The sequence below is a fragment of the Notolabrus celidotus genome, chromosome 9 (genome assembly GCF_009762535.1).
Source record: "Notolabrus celidotus isolate fNotCel1 chromosome 9, fNotCel1.pri, whole genome shotgun sequence".
NCBI classification, from domain to species: Eukaryota; Metazoa; Chordata; class Actinopteri; order Labriformes; family Labridae; genus Notolabrus; species Notolabrus celidotus.
This window is the reverse complement of record NC_048280.1, coordinates 16,523,410-16,544,172: the sequence shown is the minus strand read 5'-3', so window position 1 is coordinate 16,544,172 and position 20,763 is coordinate 16,523,410. Positions and strand designations below refer to the sequence as shown.

Genomic DNA, 20,763 nt, shown 5'->3' with positions numbered 1-20,763 from the left:
ATAGACATATAAACATAAAATAGAACAAAAGTGAACAAGTAACAAGCAATGTGCGCAAGGTGTAAAAAAGTATGTGTGTATAAAAGTATGCATGTGAGTAAAGTCCAAAGTGATCAGCAGGAGCAACAGTCAACTAAAGACTGTTGAAGTTTTAGCTTGATGGTTGTGAGTGGAGTCAAAGTTGAGTGTTTGAGGGTGTTTTGTAAGATATTCCAGTCGTTAGCTGCTGCAAAACGAAAATAATTACGGCCGAAAACAGTAGAAGTACTGGGGATGATGAACTTGATGTATTCACTGGACCTAATGCGATATGAGGCTTGGGTGACGTGAAGAAGCGAGGGCAGGTAGGGAGGTGTCTTGCCCAGGATTGACTTATATACGAAATTAAGCCAGTGGTGAAGCCACCGGGTATGGAGGGCCACTTCCCCAATTTATAGAGATTGCAGTGGTGAGTGTGGAAGGGTGCATTAGTGGCAAAGCGGATAGCTGAGTGATAAAGAGTGTCCAGGGGTCGCACATTAAGAGTGAATAAATAAGTGAGGTATCAAAATATTCTAACTGCTTTATCGTATGCTCAGCTTCATGCCTAGGTTGCTTTTCCTATGCAAACAGTGTAAAAGGTCCACAGTTTTTCCACAAGTTGACCATATAAACTATTGTCCCGTTAACATTTAAACCCAGATGACTCAACAGAATAAATATATGTGAACTATAGATATTATGGGAAATTATATACAGTTCATTCATGCTTCTATGCAATTGATTTGTTTTCTATATGTGTTTGATTATGACTCTATCCTCTGCAGCCCCTGTGCCAGCATGCTGCCCACCCCTGTGGAGGACAGTCAGGGAGGAGTGGACCTCCTCTTCTCCTCCCCCATGCAGAGCCCAGCCCGGCTGCTGAGGGAACTCCACGCCGACCCTGACATCCAGGCCCAGCTGGAGGCAGAGCGGGAACGTGATCGGGTGTATGAACGCACTCGGCTGGCGGCGAGGAGCAGAATGAGTAGCGTCCTAAGCAGCAGCCTGCGCTTGCTTTCATCCAATGAGAGGGTCAACACGTGCGTCCTCAGCGTGGCCCGCTTTGTCGCTGTGGTAATGGGCGTCCTGCTGGTCACTGTGCCCACACTGCTGCTGCTGTTGGAGTCTGACATTGACGTGTCGTTCCTTCACGAGATCCGCCAGACGCCGGAGTTTGAGCAGTTCCACTACGAGTATTACTGTCCACTGCGGCGCTGGATCCTGTGCAAGATCAGCATGGCCATGGAGAACCTGTGGTCAGACTGAGGAGAGAGTGAAGTCACTGCAGGGGAAACAAACACGGCCAAATGTTTGTCTTAACATGTTATTTGATCTTATATTCAGTCTGCCAATGAGATGAGACAACTTTACAGCAAATAATTTGGACTTAAAGGTTCCACTAAATTAAAAAGATAAAGGCTATCAGGGTTTCCGGTATGAGGAAGACAGTATTTGATTGAATACCCTGACATAAGTTAATTTATTTCACCTCTTTGGCATAATAATTTAGTGTTTTACAAAAGTAATAGACAGGAGAACAATACAGTTTGAATAAAATGATCCAATTATCTGTTAAGATAAACATTAAGGGCCTGATGAACTTAAGAAAAAGGCAAAAAATACTGCAAGTGTTTAAGGACAAACCTGTTGAGGGGAGAGATTTGTGGTTATGACAGAAGAGGGGAGCTGAAAAACAGAGGAGAAGTCAAAAAAAGGAGGAGAAAGGTAAAAGAAAGTACTGGTAGTTGGTTTGGTTTAATATACGTTTTTTTGGCTGTTCACTCCTGATGCTGACGAGCTGATGCAATGACTCTTTGGTAAATATCACCAACTGTTCTGATTGGTCCTCAACCACAGAGCAGAGCACCCGATTGGTCACAGAGCCTGTCAGTCATGACGGAGTGGGTGGGATAAGAAAGATAAATGGATTGATTCATCACTGAACGCAAATAGCCACAGTGAGAGGTAGATTATATATATTTAAAAACAAAGGAGAAATATTGATGATTAATACAGATCTTAAAGAAGTTGTTTTTAAGGTTTTGTACATTTTTATGTGATCCAGATCTTTCAGGAATTTTTCAGTCAGAGGAAATACTTTGAGCTTATTTTCAAATTAAGAGTTTACAAAAGATAACTTTAAAAAAAAAGCAAATTTATCGGGTGATGGGTGTTGAAACATTTAAGCTATTTTTTAAGACTACCATCAGCATTGGTTGACTTGGTAGCACCCTGGGTTTTTCCTACAAAGGCTATAGCACAAATCTTTTACACAGACCACAGATTACAACTGTTTCAGATTATGTGATGTCATTTTAGGAAAAAGGGGGGCAGCAGGAGGGAAACTTTAGTTTGTCTGTGATGAGAAAACGTGACTTTTGTTGAACTTTAAAATGTCTTCTGAACTAAATGTCAGCTCACCCACTAAGGCTACTAGTGCATCTTTCCGTGTGTATAAGAGCATCTATTGAAGTTTAAATGCTTTAAAACGATTGAAGTTTAGTTTCCAGTAAAAGTATAAAATGCCCAGGGGAACAGGTGTGTACAATCCAACTACACTGCTGGTACATGATAGAATAAGCAATAGACATCTTTCATGCAGGTCATTTTGAGTGATTGACATGGCAGGAGTTAAGTTGCAAGTATAATTTACTGCAAGAATACTTAACTTAACCACAAGCAGATCCCCATTTCACTCACCCAATCAGGCTAGAAATGATTTGTAGCCATTTCTAAGACAACGTCATGGTAAGCATCCTCATGTATCTCATTTAAATAACTGAAACAGTTTCCAACCTATAACAGAAAACATTGCAGTAGTTTCCCATTTTTGAGTCAGTGACCAACAAGAGCTAAGCTTGCATGATATTCAAAACCAAGGTTTGATGAATGAGGTTTCAGTTTGAATAGATCTAAAGCTGTGTCCGTGGATGCTCACTGCTGATGTGGTTGGTTATATCCCAAAAGATCTATAGCCCTGGAGTCATAGATGAACAGTAAAAATCTATAAGGTGTATTATGTAGCATTTCTGCATCGCAATTATAACATTAAAGGCATTGTTGTGTTACTTTGGACCACATCTTTAAGGGAAGCACACAACAACACCAGATAATATGATAAAAGTGAGACAGGAAGTTGGTAAATACTAATGTTTCACAACATTGAGTCAGACTGAGATTACATGATGGTACTAAAATGGTACTAAAAGAGGCAGGAATTAAAACTCAACACATCACTTTGTCCTTGACAGTGATTCCAGGCATGTTTCATGAGAAGCAGGGTTTGTTCAACAAGTCCCATGTTCCTGCCCTTCTTTTTTGTATCCTTAAATTACACCATGTTCGTTTTCATTGAGTGACACACAGTTGCAGAAGTTCTTCATTGAACATACAGAACAAAAAAGAGCTTACAGAATCTCTATTAGATACAGAAAAATCAAATAAGGTAAAGCTGTGATTTCACTACACAAGGAGATTATATGTTTTACCATGTGTTGATCTATGTAATGTTCACATTTTGTGTATTTGACAGTACACAAATATGAAGTTTTGGTGTTTCAACTGATGACTTATGACCCTATAAGAGGCCTGTGCCTCCTAATGGCGTTGTATGTGCTGGCAACACCTATTTTCTATACAAACCAATGCAGTTCAGCCTTTCCAGCATCGAAACACCCTAAGTAGGAAAATGCCCACAGTGTCAGATGCTTTGGTTGTTGGACTCAGCACTCTCAGTTGAAAATAGCTCCACTTTTTGGACACTTCCCCGCTTGTCGATGTCAATCTCCATCACTGACTAAGTAATGGCGGAACCTTTGAAATCAGTTTTGTAAACAACAACAAAGCACTTGTTTATCGAGGATAAAGTTTCCACATCTGCAGCTTCTGCTAATGTCACGACACAATTCCAATAATTGTTATCACGCTTTCTTTGTAAAATTCCATAAAATAAAAGGAAAGATGAAGCATGCACAACATTTTGAAATAGAGAGTTATTACAGAGGAAGTGGAAGAGCTGCAGGACATCTTGTGTAACTAAGCAACCGCAGCAGGCGCTTTGAAATTGAGGCTGTGAGCATTGACAGCAGGAAAAATACCATTAGTGGACACAGGTTTTAATTTAACTCAATACTGGGCATAAGACTTAATACTCTGTGTCCCTGACAAAAACGGCATCATCTCTTTTGAAAAAGTCCTGCAATCACAAAAGGACTGCTCATTGTACAGGCAGTGCCTGGAAATGGAAATCTAGCCTCAGTCGTGGTAGAGTAGCTTCGGGTGGAAAGGCTAAAAGTCATGAGGAATAGCTTCAGATTAAATACAGCAGATATTTTTTAGTTTGTTAACCTATTAAAAATGTAGTTGGATTTAGAACAACCTCTCAGGAAAGGGCATTAGCAGTTTATGTTCAAGATACAAATATATGTCTAAGAATATAAGAAAAAAATGCATCTAATCACATATAGTTTATCCATAACATTCAAACATGTCTATTATGCTATTATGAAACACTGTATGTATATATTATGAGCCTGTAGCTACATGTAAACGTGTACAGCTGCAGACTCTCTGTGTTATTGTAGCTTCATTTCACTTAACTACATATGCATCCATGTCTTTATAATGAAAATATTACTCAAAAGTCTTTACTGTGGGGAGTAGTAACTGCAGTTTTGCTATCATAGTTATATGCTTCTTTCTAATTGCAATTCTGCTGTCAGCTAGCAGTGAAGACATGAAGTCTAGATTGGCTAATTCTGTGTATCGACACTCTGACACAGTACTTAGGTTGTCATAATAAAATACATTTTATTTTTCAGACATAACTCTCTATGCTCTTTGCTGCCAGAGACGCCTCTGCAGTGCACACCTCTGTCAAAGTCCTATCATTATAACCAATCTCATATTATCAGCTGTATTGTCAAGTAACTTTGTAAACATGTTTTATGCATATAAACAATATGCAGTAACAACAGTGGCAGGCTTATTTGGGACAAAGCATTTATTTTCCTACTAACAGTTCATGCACTGAGTTTCAATGCTGAGACCACGCGAAAGGGCCAAACCACTATGAAGACGTTTCCATTCAGGATAACAGAATCTGAGTTCAACACAGCTTCACTGTAGTGGATGAAGCTGATCAGTATGCACTGCTTAATGAATAGCTCCATCCCAGGATTAATAACAGAGTGGGATATCACTATTATGTTTAACTGTTGCTCCTTTGGCCTAGTCTGTGCACGCAGCAAAATGCTCAGCAATTCACTGTAGATATGAAACGCTCTGTACAGTCTTCATGTTAAACGCTGTACAGACCTAGTTTGTTCCCAGCTTTTGTACTTAATTTCCCTCCATCTTTTCCCTCAAGCTAACCCAGGATATCTCTTACTAACCTCCCTCTGCTGACCTCTCACTTTAAACCGCATGTCCTCATCTGTAAATAATATGTTTATAGTTGTCACTAAAAGAACACTGTGGGTTAAGATTTCCCTTGTTTCTTCCCTTTGCGTGTCTTGTCTATGTAAAGCAGTCTTAGATATAGGCTTGGCTGTCTTCATCATTTTAGATTAGTGCATGTTCTCTGTGTTCTAACCAAGAGGAGGAAGGTAGAGGATGAAAAATGAGACATTTAAGGCCATTCTACATCTATTAAAGTTAGGCGTTTTTTAATCTGATCAGTTCAAAAACATTTTTAAACCAAAACACATCATGCAGTGTGCTTTGGTTCCATTTTGACCACTGACTTAACAAGAGCTGCTAATCTTGTTTGTCTCTTTTTAATCAATCTAAGAGCAAAAAACAGTTAAGTTACTGTATGTCTCAGCACAAAAGAAAAACTGCACGATAGCTGCTTGGAAAAGATTACCAGGCTCTTACAGACCAGCCTGAAAATGCTAGGCTGGTTAGCTTCATTGTGCTTTTGCTGTGTGTGTTTAAATCATTAGAGTCAGATGCTCAACACTAACATGTAACCCCATTGCTAACAGAACATGCTTCTTACTGAATTATGAAGATGTTCAGTTAAAGACATAAAAAAAACCACTGAACTGAGCAAACAAGTGAAACTACACCTCAAATCACCGTAAACAGCAAAAGGCCTTTTTGTTTCTGTAACTAACACAATGACACTGTAGCATTTTATTAGCTTGTAGCTCATTTTATCAGTTAGCAGCCTTTGTGAGTTTGAAAGGGATTTTCATCTCTTTGAGATTTAGCTCTTGTTTTGAGCTTCTGAAGTACTTTTCCTGTGTTTTACAAACAGCAAAGAGATGGGCTGAAAACAACTTTGGTTGCCTGTACGAACATAAAACTGTGATAGACAAATCTCATCTACATTACCCACTATGTTGATGTCATATCTGAGATTTTACAAATTCAGAGTTTTCTGACATGAGTCAAGTATTTACAAACCTTAAATTATATTCAATGCCTAAGACACAATAACTACTTTTGATTAATTATTTAAGATTTTAAATATTTGAACTCAGGTCGACTATATGCAAAACTATTGGACATCACACGGTATCAGAGAAAAATAAGTATATTATTTCAGTGTTGTGTGGGCATGTACAGTAGCAGACTCTCTTGCACGGTCACTTTGTTGTTTTGATAGTTTAGTCAGACTGATTGTTTAGTTAGTTTATTGGTTGGTCAGATGATTTTATTTTTTTGTCGGTCTCTTTTAATAAGAAACTCTGGGAGATTTAATTTAAGAAGATTCAGAAAAAAAAGAGAAAAATATCCCCAAGTAAAGACCCCTGTCTACTGGGACAACCAAGCCTTATGAACTTTGTGAAGTGAAACATTTGAATGTTTGTATGTTAAAAAAAGAAAAACATGGATTGTTTTATATGTTAATACTGCCACAATAAAGCTCTCTGATGAATATATATATTGAAACATGTTGTGAAATGTGACTTTTTACCTGACTCTGTTGCTTTATTTAAAAACACAGGCTAAATCAGCTTATCATGAGGCAGCCCCCAGTAGAGAATCATTATCAGTATTGCCTGTATGTAAACATTGAAATCTGAAGCTTTGTCTCCCCCATGTGGCGTGAAAGTGATATTGAACTTTGTTGAAGTGTCTCTATGGTGATGTATGTAGGCAACACAAGATTTTTGGGACATAAGGAGTGTTTCAAAACTTGACTTTGTGGACTGTTTCATGAGATATAGTACAGGAGAGACAGTTTTTATAAGAAAACTTCTTCATCCAAAGATCTCGAGTAAGCTCTAATGCACTGACTCTGCAACAAGGACTGTGCTGATAACCAGGAAGTAGGAAATCTTTGGGGTAAGAGCAACTGTTCTACTGCTGCTGTTTTATAGCTTGAGTTATCAGACTTACCTTTCAGTTACAGAGGAAATATTTACAGTGAAAGGATGAGCTATATCTGGTAAAGCAGATGTTAATTGGGTATGTATTGCATGATAAATGGTTGTTTTGCTTCTTCTGTTTCAGTAGAAACATGTTAATTCATGGCGGCTATGTATCAAAGCAAGAAGCAAGAAAATAAACCATCTGCACATTTTAAACATGAAATGAAATCATGAACAACCACAGATGACTTTTAAAGCTGAAAATACGACTATGTATCCTATTACAAGATCAAGTTGTTCTGCGTCAGAACTACTGGAGTCCTCTGGGAATAGAAGGCAGATCAAGAACGATGAGCTAAGCCTTCATCGTCTCAGTGAGTCTCTGTTCAGCGAGCAACAGAAGCTGAGGCAGGTGCTGGACTGGGCTCACACTTTCCTCAGCCAAGGGTCAGAGGTTCACAGTGAGCTCTGCAGAGCTGAGAGTTTGATGCTGGCTGATAAAGAGGAGAAAAAATCACCATCATATGAATGTCTATCTGTGGTTAAATACAATCATATCTCCTGTAGTGCAGGCGGTAATATGTTTTTTGGAAGAGAAGCAGAGGAAGGTATGGAGAAAGTTTGGGAACTTGAATCAAATAATCCCATTTGTTCATGTACAAAACCTCTGTGTTCAGACGATCCTCTCATTCTCCTTTCCTCTACTCCTGGAATAAATGTGGTTACTTGGCCAAACACTGTGAAAGGTATGGAGCAGATGGATGACACCTTCAAACAGACTCTGAGCCAAGATGACAAGAGTAAGACTTTTGCATCAAATGGTGCAACACGCCTGAACAAAGAATGCACATCAAGCTGGAACAGCACCTATCCAAAGACTCTGAGGAATAAAGCAGGTAAAGAAAGAGGAATATCAGGACACAAGGTGGAATGCACTAATCTAAAGATTGAGAGGAAGGTGAGGATGAAGAAGGATATTGAAAAGGAGAAAACAGAGGATGCCCAGATAAAAACGATAAATCGAGAAGAATCTGGCCAAGTTTTTGCATTATTTGCAAAGAGATACACATTCAAAAATAAGTTTGAGAGGACTCAGGGACAGGGGGTGAAGACTGCAACCCACCAGCTCTGTGTGAATCAGCTCCACAACCTCAGAGTAAGACAGAAAGAACAAACAGAACCTGTATGCTTCATAAAATCACCTGCTCGAGAAGGACAGACATCTGAACAAACCACTCCAAATCCTGACAGCCAGAAACTTCTGAACAAAGTCAAGAGCATTATATCTCTAGACAATCACGAAGAGGAAATGAGTCCAGATGAATTAAAATACAATAAAAAGACATCAACACTTGAGCATAGACGGGCAAAATACTGTGACAACCCAAGAGGCAGAGTTAAAAGCAAAACACATTCAGATCACAGGAGTAAAAAAGGTGACAAATTGATGAAACAAGCCACAGAAGGCAAAACCTTGCCTGATAGTTTTACTAGCACATCTGTGGAGCAGCAGGGGACTGATGATGATGATGTTTCTGCTATGAAGAAGGATGCTTCATTCATCATTAACCAAGGTACAAAAGTACAACTCGTAAACTCAGTCACAGCAGGCTTTGACTTTGTAGAGCTCTGTTGTCTGTTGCACCAGTTCTATACAGGTTATGCCTTACTTTAGGGTAAGAAGTCTACACTAAAGGGACCCCTTCAAAGGTCACAACATTAACTAAAGAGAAGAAGACAAAGCATACATTCTGTTCCAAACTTTTAGGTATTTTATCATGCATTTGATCTTTTGATATACCTCCTTGTGTATCTGGAGTTTTTAATATAGACAATATTAAAATGAATAATCACTATTTAAAGCAGATTTTAGCACTGATAATGACGATGGACAAATTATACATTTTGTTAGTGATGGTCCTTTTTGCTTTTCTTGACCATATAATGTAATTCATATTTATTTCAGTCTTTTTCATAACACGCTGGAAAACTCTTCACAGGAGCTTTAAGACATTAATGATTTCTTTGTTTGAAAGATTCTTGTTAACTTACTGTTTTATTCTTCCTCATACTTTGGATTACTCTTGTCCTTTGCCTTTCTTCAGTCTGAGGTGGAGTCATGATCATTTGTATTTGAAATGTACTGTATGTGTGTGCGTGTTCTTGTCCTGTGATTTGTCTTGTCTATCTTTGTCTGTGTTTAGGTTTGCATTTTAAGAGAAAAGCACCAAATAAAGGGGTAAAGCATTACCATAGTGGTCTCAAAGGCCAAAAGAAAAATGCTGAGGGTGGAGGAGCTTCACTGAGACTCTCTGAAAAGCCAGGTGGCTACCTGTCTTCTTCAACCAAAAAGGCAATTTTGCAAAGGTAACATGCAAAGTGGCAAATACATGCATATCAACATGCACATGCCACTTTACCTTTGGACCAAATAACTCTTCCTCTTCACTAACCCATTCTGCTTTTTGTCGTTTTTTTTGCAACCAAGTTTACAAAATATGATAAAAGTGAAAAAATGCAGACTTTAAAGAGAAGACAAATCTGCTTGTGTGTCCTGCAGACCCCAGTCATCTCAAGGAAAAAGACACACAGACAGACACACACAACTGGACCAAGTGAAACCTGCTCCAGCCTGTAGAGACACACATCAATGTGTGGCACCAACAGAGACACACACAGCTCTGAATGATGACTCTGCATCGTTATTCCCAACTGTGGGTGAGCTCAACACCAAAAACACATAAAGATAATTATCCTTTCCAAGAAGGCAAATGAACGGCTTCATTTAGAGGAGTTTGTACTTGTGAGGAAAAATAACACAGACTTAAGTCCCTTTGAGAGAATATAGTCTGAAATTCATTTCACACTTAATCAGCCACTGAGTCATAAGACTAAAGGGGATTTTCTTTAAAGCTGAAAGAGTTCTGTGTTTGTGTTCTGGAGTTTATGAAGGACAATCATTTGTGCTCTTAGTCACATTATGTAGTCAACTGCTGTATGTAACATAACTTTAAAAAAAAATCAATTCACCGACTTCAGACAGTCCAAAATGCAGCATGCATTGAGTACCACTGACTCCCTGTTGTTTTTAGGATCGATTTTAAGATACTTTTAATCACGTTTAAAGCACAACATGGACTCGCCACTCAATACATCTCTGAGCTTTTATCCCCCCATAAACCAGGACACAGTCTGAGATCCTCTGGCAGTGCTCTGCTTGCTGTTCCACGGTCTAGACTACAAACTAAAGGGGACAGGGCCTTCGCCGTCAAAGCCCCCCGACTGTGGAACGGCCTGCCAGAGGAAATCAGACCTGCAGAGTCAGTCCCTCATTTAATTTCACTACTCAAGACACACTTTTATTGTAAAGCTTTTATTTGGTGAATTTATTTTAATCTTTAACGTTTTATCTCTCTGCTTTTACTGTCTGTTTGCTTTTATTGTGTTTTTATTATTTTTGTGAAGCACTTTGTTACTTCTATTGAAAAGTGCTATACAAATAAAGTTATTATTATTATTATTATTATTATTATTATTATTATTATTATTATTATTATTATTATTGTTATTATTATTATTATTATTATTATTATTATCATTATTATTATAACTTTTTTACCTGATGTATAAAAGCTTTGATCTGGGGATAAGACCAGGTGTAGGGTTATTATATAAAGATATCCATGTGACTTTGTCCTTCAATTACAGCTTTCACATCATTATAAACCATATGTTTGAATTAACAGGTGTGTGGGAATGTGAAGAAAATGCCCGCAAATACAATGTAAGCAACTTTATTTCTGCTCTCGAGATCTAATCAATCCACATATGACCACAGTTAGAGGATTCTTTAATAACCCCTGACTCAATCTGTGATTACAAGTTCTTTGGCTTTTTATGAAATATGAGCTTATAGTAATGAGTTGTCTCAGCTGTAGATGGATGTTTGTTTCATTCTTGGTGTCAGCCAGCAGGTGTCGCTGTCAGTGAGTGCTGGTTGTCCCTGCCTGATGAGGTGTGGCTGTCCATCCTGTCTCTGCTGCCTCTCAAGGATCTGTGCAGAGTGATGCAGGTCTGCAGACGACTGCACACACTGGCTACTGATCACACACTCTGTGAGTGCTGTCAACACTTAAACTTTCGAAGAAGAATGCTTTGTCTTTTGCTGGTGTGAGTTACACTTTGACCGTTCAGGTTAGGGGAAAAGATTGGTGGTGGAAAGTATTCAGATTTTTAGGTAAAATAAGGAAAAACACACTTCCAACATTCTGCTCTCAAACCTCACTCACCAGTGTGTGTGCGTGTGTGTGTGTGTGTGTGTTTGTGTGTGTGTGTGTGTGTGTGTGTGTGTGTGTGTGTGTGTGTGTGTGTGTGTGCCTATAAGTATTATTAGCTAGAGCTAGCTGGAGATTTCTAAGTAAAACAAATTCCTATATAATACAATCAATATTAATTCTCAAGGAATGTAGCATTTACTGATTTAGAAAATACCTTACACACTGTTAGGTATTTAAGCAGCCTCTAAGGCCTCTGTATTTTAGATATCATGTTTGTAGTTTTGCTGTCCTCTGAAAGCCACATATCTCTGAAAAGAAGTCAACTTTTGGGCCCAGATACATAGCCTTGATTTCAGTTTGTGACAGTTCACTCTCCAGAAGAGTGTTAAATCCACCCAAAACAGTGGTTTATTAACTTTCAAACATGTGATCAGAAGATCAAAATCATCAGATTGGTATATGGTCACACAGAAATCAATGGACCTGATAATTGTCATTTGGAAAGTATCTTTAACGGGTAAAAAGTACTTAGCTGGAAATACTAAAGAAAGGTACAAATACCTCTTATTTGTACTCAAATACAGCTCTTAGGTAAATGTAGTTGGTGACATTCATTCACAGCCTGTTACATAAGTGGAATGTCCTCAACTTTTCCAGGTAGGATTTTCAAAGAGAGAGAGAGAGAGAGAGAGAGAGAGAGAGAGAGAGTGTGTGTGTGTGTGTGTGTGTGTGTGTGTGTGTGTGTGTGTGTGTGTGTGTGTGTGTGTGTGTGTGTGTGTGTGTGTGTGTGTGTGTGTGTGGCAGCACATGGTAAATTCTCATGATGTAAGTAGTTCCAGTGTAGTGGTACTCCCTAGACAAACACCCAGTGAGATAACCCAGAGTAGTACCATCACATGCTCTCCATCTGCACATTATAGATCACTGATTCACCTCAACTGCTTCAAACCATGAGATCCAAATATATTTCTTCTTCTCATTCACTCTCTCTGAAGGGAGAGATGTGAGGGTTGAGAACGCCACCCTGACAGACCGATGGTTCCTCTCTGTGGGCAGATGCCGCCCTCGCAGTATTAGTCTGTACAGCTGCAGTGGACCCTCTCTCTCCTCTTGTGTGCTGGAGAAGTTTTTCACACTTTGCAAAGACACTCTGGAGGTAACAGTGTAGATCAGAGCTGACCTGATTTATGTAATCTACTTGAGCAGTGTTGGGTTGATGTTAGTCATCATATGACTTTACTGTGAGGCCCTCAAATTGCAGGAATAGATCCTTTAAATCAATTAAGAACTGCTATGTCTTTTCAAGGAAAGCTATTCTTGATTTGCCAATGACCCACATTTTTCATTTTTCAGACTTACTTTTTTATTGGGCCCATCTGCCTGCTGCCACTGACATTAAAACATACAAATGCATTTCCTAAAATGTTACTGGAGCAGCATCATCCATCTAATTACACACAGTATATAACATAATATATATATACTACTTATTGGATGTGTTGAATCATATCTAATGCCTGAGTTGTTTTATGTACAGTAATTACGGAGAAAAAAAATGTGGCTTTTACATTCTCATCTCTTTAAGGTCCCTTCAACATTGCTCTTACAAATATTTATTTAAAAAAAACACTCAAAATTACATAAGTGGAACTTGAGATATAAAAAGCAAAGGCAGCTAAAAGATAGTCATAAACTAAATGACTGAGTTAGGTAACAAACAGCAGGTTGTGAATGTCGGGTGTGTCAGTTTTATCTAGAGTGTTGTGTAATGTCGGTCAGATATGCTAATTGCCAGATCATCCCTGATGGGAATTTTTTACAGAATGTCTAAATGACATTGATGGCCAAATTTGTATTCCATCATGCTTTGATTATTTTGTTCTGCAACAGATTTTACAGCTCATTTTAAAGAAAAGTTAGCAAAACATAACATACTCTGTGCAATGTTCAAGCTTGAGCTCAGTTGAGTGAAGTATATTCACATCTTACTCCTCCTGACACCAAGAACTACTCAGAAATCACAAGCAAAAGACGGATAATTAACTGATTTAAGACTCTGTGACAAGTTCAGCCAATGTCACATGAGCTTATATTCTCTTTTCAGTGTTAAATACAATTATTTTTTGTTAATTACAGGAAATCCAGGTCACAAGTTGCACTAGTCCTGTTCTCCATGGTGACCCGATGCTATCACTGATTGGTCAGTGGTGTGATCATGTGACCAGTGTGGACGCGAGCTGGAGTGGAGCAACAGATGCAGGAGTTAAAGCTCTGAGTGAATGCTCTCCAGGGTCAGACACAGACATACACACATGTGCATGCATGGTTATGAATAACCTCTTTAGTGTTTGGTCAAAATTAAGTTAAAAATGTGTAAAAATGTTCACATTTATTGTCAAATTATTGATGAATCACAGACTGGTTGACTTTATAGTTTGTAGTTGGGTCATTTTACAGGTTTTCAAAAAAACTGAGATCTTATGTGTTGGGTTAGTGGGTTTAGATAACGCCTTGTTTTAGTCTTAATAAACCCTTAAAACACTCAACACACACTTCTTTAAAATACTCTCCTTTTTTCAGCTTAATCACCATCCATTCACCTAAAAAATGTTTTCAATAACCAGCAAATATATCACAATCTTCTATACATTAAAAAATAATATCAAGGTTGCTGCTGAAACACCCTTGTGATATATTTGCAAAAAAAAACAAACATAAAGTTTGTGTTATTTCTTTTAATTTGTCCATTTTAAAGATAAACTTGATCACCCAGTATAAGCATGACACTGTACCAGCACTCAGATACAGTCATTGCAACAAGAGGTTAGTCAACTGAAGATTAAGGGTGCTGCACAATATTAACCCTTTTTTTATCTCTCTGTAGGTTGAGACTAAAATCTGTCATTTTAAACGGCTCTCAAGTCACCGATGACCCAATGATAAAACTCATCACAAGACACAAAGAAAGGTCAGTAGAAGTACATCATTATTCATCTATGATGTCTAAAAATATAAAGTTACCATAGCTTGTGTAAAGGTGCATATTAGGGCAACTTACAATACAATAAATGACAAGTTGCCCATGATAATGATAATATCACAATACAGCAATTCTAAGATCATTGATATAGTGTAAGAAACACTTCACGTTGTTCATGTCGCCCTCAATCATGTCATTAGAGCCACTGTGAGGTATCATAAAGCAATACTAATGTTTCTAGCAAGCATATTGATATTTATATAACATAAGTCAGGATGAGGATATATTACCATATTGCACTGGATATGTAAAACAGCATCATCTTGGAACTCAACACACTGAGGAGTTTTGTTGGTGTGGCTGACCTTTTTTGGCTCTTTGGGCTAAAAAGTGTATTTTGTTCTCCAGCTGGGTTGTAGTTATGGTAATTAATCAATGCATATGTAATTATAAGTCTGGTCTTCAACCAGCCTAAAACAGCTCATGTTACTCCCCTGCTCATTTTGCTACACTGGCTTCCAGTTGCAGCTCGCATCAGATACAAAACTCTAATCATGACTTACAAAGCAGTAACCAAAACCGCTCCAGTTTACCTGGAACCCCTCATCCAGGTCTACTGCCCTTCTTGCCCGCTACGCTCAGCCTCTGAAAAGCGCCTAGTGCTTCCAGCACACAAGGCATCAAAATCACTACCTCGACTCTTCTCTTCTGTTGCCCCTAAATGGTGGAATGAATTGTCCAACTCCATTCAATCTGCAGAGTCCCTCTCTACTTTCAAAAGACAGCTAAAGACCCAGCTCTTTAGGAAGCACTATGCACTTAGCTGGACTGTTCTCCACTGTTGTCCCCAGTGGCAGACCATGTCGTCCAGCTACAATTGACTCGCACTGTCCTGCTCTACTCTGGGAATCTGTGTTCAGCTCTTGAGTGACCCAGCACTTGGTACTTTGGTCATTATTGTTGTGATGTTAATTGTTGATGATGATCATGGAAAGTCTTAAATGGTTTGGTTGCCTCATTGCAGACGTTCCTTATTTAAAAAAAATAATAAAAATAAATAAAAATCCTTATTTACATTTGTGCATTGCCTTTACACTGCTTGGCAGTACCTGCACCCAAATTGACTTGAAGCACTTTGTTACCCGTACTGATCTTGTTTCCTCTTGTCTAGATCTTTGCTTGTGTTGTTCTTGTTCTCGTATGCACGTCGCTTTGGATAAAAGTGTCTGCTAAATGACATTGTAACATTGTAACGCTGTAATTTGGACGTGCTGCATATCTCTTCGTTCTTCTGCTTGTGTGAGAGTCTTCTCATATTAGTCTGTGCAGATTGGAGGTGTTTGGCTGTCACCTCCTTACTCCATCCGGTCTACAGACAATTTATGAGGTACTTTATTTTTTTAAAAGTAATCCATATATTATGAAGCAAATTGTAAAACAAATGGAATACTTTACTTTTGTTAGCTGCCAAGTCTTAAATATCTGAAAACAGCTTGTAAAATGAAACATTTTGTTTTCAATTACTGTACATTTATAGTTTGCACATGAAATGTTTTTTGTACCATAGATTTGTCCTGGCCTCACGCATCTGAACATCGGACAAGTGCCAAGAGTCAACAAAGACTGTCTCATAGTGATGACATCAGAGCTTAAATGTCTCATTTTACTGAATCTCACTGGACTGCAGGTGGTTAGTTCAAAACATACACAAAGAATGAAGTTGTCTTTGAAATGTTAAAGGTTTGAATTCTCTGACTGTGACAGTACGAAGTTTTAGTTCTCACTTTTTAATGTGTTCTCTGCATCTGTATTCACTGTTACAGGTGTCTGATACCTCAGTGGATGCTTTGCTTCAGAACTGTGTTGAACTTCAGAGTTTGAGCCTTGGCTCCTGTCCTGGAGTCACAGACCGTACACTGCACAGCATAAGCAAATACACACCTTATATCGAGTACGTATACACAAACTTATCTGTGAGTATTGACTCGTGCAACCTTTAGAGAAAAAAATCTCATCTAAATCTTAAAGCCTACACCCTGAACCATAACCTGGAACTCTTTCAGTCATGTGTGTTTAGATTGGTTGTTAGTCTTATCTAACCTCATCTTATTATCCTTACAGCTGTAGCATGATGTGTTTGTGTGTCAGGTCCCTGGATGTGAGTGGCTGTAAGGCAGTAACAGATGCAGGAGTTGAGTCTCTGGCTCGGGGATGCAGACGACTTCAGCAGCTGAATCTAAGCTCCACCAGCACGGGAAACAGAGGGTACAACTCCCTAAACATATAAACACACTGAGCTGCGTTCTTCGCACTATTTGTAGCTGTGCGCTTCTCATAAAAATGTCAAGTGGTGTGATATATCATATTGTTTTGTCACTTTTGAATAGACCCCTTTCACTAATACAAAAACAATATTTTTTAGAAATTAAAATATGCAAAATGTTTTTATTAGGGAATAGAAAACACAGGGCTGTTTTTCTCACTTGAAGGATGTTCACTATGAAATACATTTTCTATTCTGTGATGCAATCAAAGTGTTAGTTGTAGATGAAATCTGAATAAGATGATTTGAGTATGTTAAAGTTTATGTTTTGTCAGGATAATTATCATGATTGAGGTTATTATTATGATTAGCAGTTATTTGGCCTTGCTGCCCCCACATCCCAACACACATCCCAAAGTATAAACAACTGAAACTGATCAGTAAAATGTAACATGTACTAAAATAAATTATGTGTGTGACACAGGGTTGATCTGCTGGCCAATTACTGCAGTGGACACCTCCATACAGTAAAACTGAGTTTCTGCCACATCAGCACAGCAAACATACTGAAGCTCTGCCGACGCTGCCAAAGGTAAACATTTCTGTAAGTAAAGACAATTGCATGAAAGATAGAAGATGGAAAAGATTATTTAGTAAAACATTTGACCTGTGGAAACAGGAAGTTTTGTCAGGAAGTCTTGGCCCTTGGAAAGGATAATGATTTTAATATTTCCAGGAAATGGAGAGCCACTACTTGTCTAAATAACTAATTCAACATAAACAAAATATAATAAAAAATAAGGCAGCATCCGATATAAGGCTGCATGTTGGACTTCTTTTTCCTCATAATTAAAACCCAACCATATAACAGAATATAAAAACTATTGAGAAAACATAAGAAATTGTAATAAAAGTCTGTGGGGCTTTCGATATAAGCATTAGCAGATATGCCGACAGCAGCCCACTCTCTTCTTATGATGAGCACAGTCTAAGAAAAGCAACTTTGAACTGCCATCCATGAAAACAATGACTGTCTGTTTGGCGGGGTACTTAGACCAGATCAGCTGCTGCTGGTGGTGTAATTTTTAAAAAAAGAGCTGAACTACTTTTGCAAATGCAGGAAATGCTACCCACACCAACTGTGTGACAATATTTTTTCTGTAATGTATCATTACACTATGCACATGTGTTCTTTCTCTGTATAGATTGAAGGTGCTCCATCTCTACGGCTGTGCTCACCTCCCAAGTGAGAAAGAGATCAGACAAGTAAACGCTGTTGTTAAAGTTCACTCTCTGACCTAACTCTCACACTGACATCTACACACAACTGGACAAATACACACAACATAACACCAAGCACATTTGAACTGAGGAACAGTAGATAATCCTGCAAAGAAACAAGTATTTTAACTTACATTTACAACACATTCAGGCATGAGAACTTATGTAAAGGAGTGATTAAAATGCATTAAACGAATGACCATGTGTGTTTGACTGCATGTGTTTGGAGCTCATTTGTCAATATGCCCCAACCACCCAACCCTGAGGCTCTGGTTTTGATAAAGCTCATAAACTTGTCCGTATCTTATTAAAAACCTCTGTGAGTGTGAACAAGAGAACAGCTTCTTCTGCAGGAAGTCTTTTTCTAGACAAGATTCACAAGACAAGACAGTTTCAGATTCAAGATGCATCAATGCATTGCTAACAACTTTCCATCCAGGCTTCTTTGAGTTTAGTCATTTAAATTCCTTACATTTAAATATAAAAAGATATAGAGGAAAGCATGAACATCAAATGGACACCTGATATAAAAATGCAAGTTAAACATCAAGCAAAGTATCTTTATATGATGATATTGAAGATTCACTTTTCAACCAGTCCAGATGAAAAACAAAAAGTTGCACCACAGTGGTCACAGAAGTAAATAATGTAAGTATTGTATGTATGTATGCATTAAAGTGGTTCCTGCTCACTATGATCTATTCTGTCTTAAAATGTATGCAACTGCTGCATTAATGTGTTAATTGTTTCTTTTTAGGCTACTTTATAACTTCCTGTACTGTTTGTTTATTCAATAGCAATAAATCATATTGAATAAGATTACCCTTAGTTTAATAGCATCATCTCGAAAAAGTCGTGAGAAGAAAATCGGCCCAGCCTTATAATCTTTTTTATTTTTAAAGTTTGTTCTTAGTTTTTTAGATGATATATCCTGAGACTTCTGTATAAGTCCTCAGCATACAAAGAGACACTTCATCATTTAGTTTTTTATAAGGAAAAAAACACAAATAAATGTCAGAACCATTTGAATCATCTTGGAGGTAACTTGCGGCTTAAGCTGTTGAACAAATTACAAAGTGAAGTAAGGACAAAAATGACCTAGAAGATTTAGCTGAGTAAAGTAAAAAGTTGCATACATTTAAAGTGTTCAATAAATTACGAGTATTTCCTTCAGTAACTGTGGTTACCTTCCACAATGCTTCACACTCCTGTTTCTCTTTCTGGCTCGCCTGGAGAGATTTTTTAACTTTGATTCCAGTCACGCCTTTAACAGTATTTGTAACAGTATCTCTGAGGGCCTTAAAAAAAATAACCTTTTTGGTCAGGGGTGTAAAAGAGTTAAAAAAGAAGAGAGAAAAAGGAGGAGGGAGTTCATATAAGAGAGGTAGAAGAAAGAGTGAGACTTATCTTGGAGCTGCAGTCTTTCCTCAGTGATGGGACTTATCTCACTCACAACTGTTTTATGTTTCTATCTAATGTAAATAATGTTAAACTATTAGACTAACTTTATCAAAGCACTTTTAATTTTTTTGAAACTGACTCTGAAGTCACGTTAAAGAAATCAAAAGCAAAACTATGGCATCAAAAAGGGGAATTTGTGAAGAGGAACGAAAGCGCTTGACTACGCTCTTTCATGCCTATGATGTGGATAACTCAGGACAGATTGAAAAAAATGAGTTCTTTACTATTTGTCAAGAACTCTGTGTCCCATCCCAAGAAGCAGAAGGCATATTCACCCGGCTGGACGTGGACAAAGATGGCACTGTGACCCTAGAAGAGTTCATCAAAGGATTCAGCGAGCAAAACCAGGAGGGAGAGAAGGATGACTCTGATAATGAGGATAAGAACTCCTCAAAGAGTGTGGACGATTTTCCAAATAGTGATCATCATCTTATATCCAGGTGGGTTACAATATATCCGAAGTTTGGAAAATGTATCATGCACATATTCATTACTTTCTAAATATGAAAAACCTGAATGGAGGGTGGAGTTTCCCAGTGCTGTTCATAGGATTTCAGGAAAGTTCTTAAAGTTAGATATAAAAAGTCAAGAGTAGTCTGAAAGAGCAAAAACATACATTTCTTACTGCATATTTAAAAAAGTCTTATTTTGGATTTACTCGACCTTTGGCCCTGTCACCATGGGACATTTGAACATCTGCTCAAAAAATTCAAATGAGTCATGGCAATATTTTTTAGATTGAACTCACATCTAGAGGTCTCTCAATCTCTTCTTTTATGGAATTTTGTAAACTTTTCTAAACTGAGTTGACTGAACTAAATAAAATCAAAGGTTGCCTTCCAACAACAAGAGAGAGCATGTTAAACTGGTTTGGCTAGCTGTGCGCATCATGTGAGTGATGTTTATGTAGGTAAAATGTACAGTTTTTACATATGTCCATAACTCTGCTTGACTTCGCCAATTCTAAGAACTTACTGTTTGTGTTAATTTTGGCGCCCCCTATGGACATAAAGGTACTTCTTACATCTTTGCCGATTTTGTCCCTCCTGTGTAAGTAGTGTTTTCTAAAAAAAATAATTGCATCCTGTTTTCTTATGAGACTGAAATGGATCACTAACTGTAGATATTCGCTTTGGAATAAGGAAAACAAACACTGCC

At 38.0% G+C, this 20,763-nt stretch overlaps 2 protein-coding genes across 2 annotated transcripts in view; both read left to right on the top strand.

The window, feature by feature from the left end:
• The window catches only part of frmd3 (FERM domain containing 3), a 57,039-nt gene extending 53,950 nt beyond the window's left edge, over positions 1-3,089 (top strand). The window contains exon 15 of the mRNA XM_034693023.1: positions 807-3,089. Coding sequence (XP_034548914.1) covers positions 807-1,287 — 481 coding nt within the window. The 3' untranslated portion in view covers positions 1,288-3,089. The remainder of the gene's footprint in view (positions 1-806) is intronic.
• Positions 3,090-11,388: 8,299 nt separating this feature from the next.
• LOC117819338 (F-box/LRR-repeat protein 2-like) lies at positions 11,389-18,362 on the top strand. The gene is made up of 10 exons (XM_034692637.1): positions 11,389-11,458; positions 12,616-12,776; positions 13,757-13,911; positions 14,505-14,588; positions 15,921-15,987; positions 16,168-16,290; positions 16,424-16,551; positions 16,749-16,865; positions 17,348-17,455; positions 18,069-18,362. Exons 1-10 carry the CDS (start codon positions 11,410-11,412, stop codon positions 18,163-18,165), a joined length of 1,089 nt encoding a protein of 362 aa, XP_034548528.1. The 5' UTR covers positions 11,389-11,409; the 3' UTR covers positions 18,166-18,362.
• The last annotated feature ends 2,401 nt before the right edge of the window (positions 18,363-20,763 follow it).

Coding starts and splice junctions, on each gene's coding strand:
- LOC117819338 (XM_034692637.1), top strand. CDS start 11,410: ATGCAGGTCTGCAGACGACTGCACACACTGGCTACTGATCACACACTC. Junction 16,866..17,347: donor ACCAGCACGGGAAACAGAGG/GTACAACTCCCT, acceptor TGTGTGACACAG/GGTTGATCTGCTGGCCAATT. Junction 17,456..18,068: donor CTCTGCCGACGCTGCCAAAG/GTAAACATTTCT, acceptor TTCTCTGTATAG/ATTGAAGGTGCTCCATCTCT.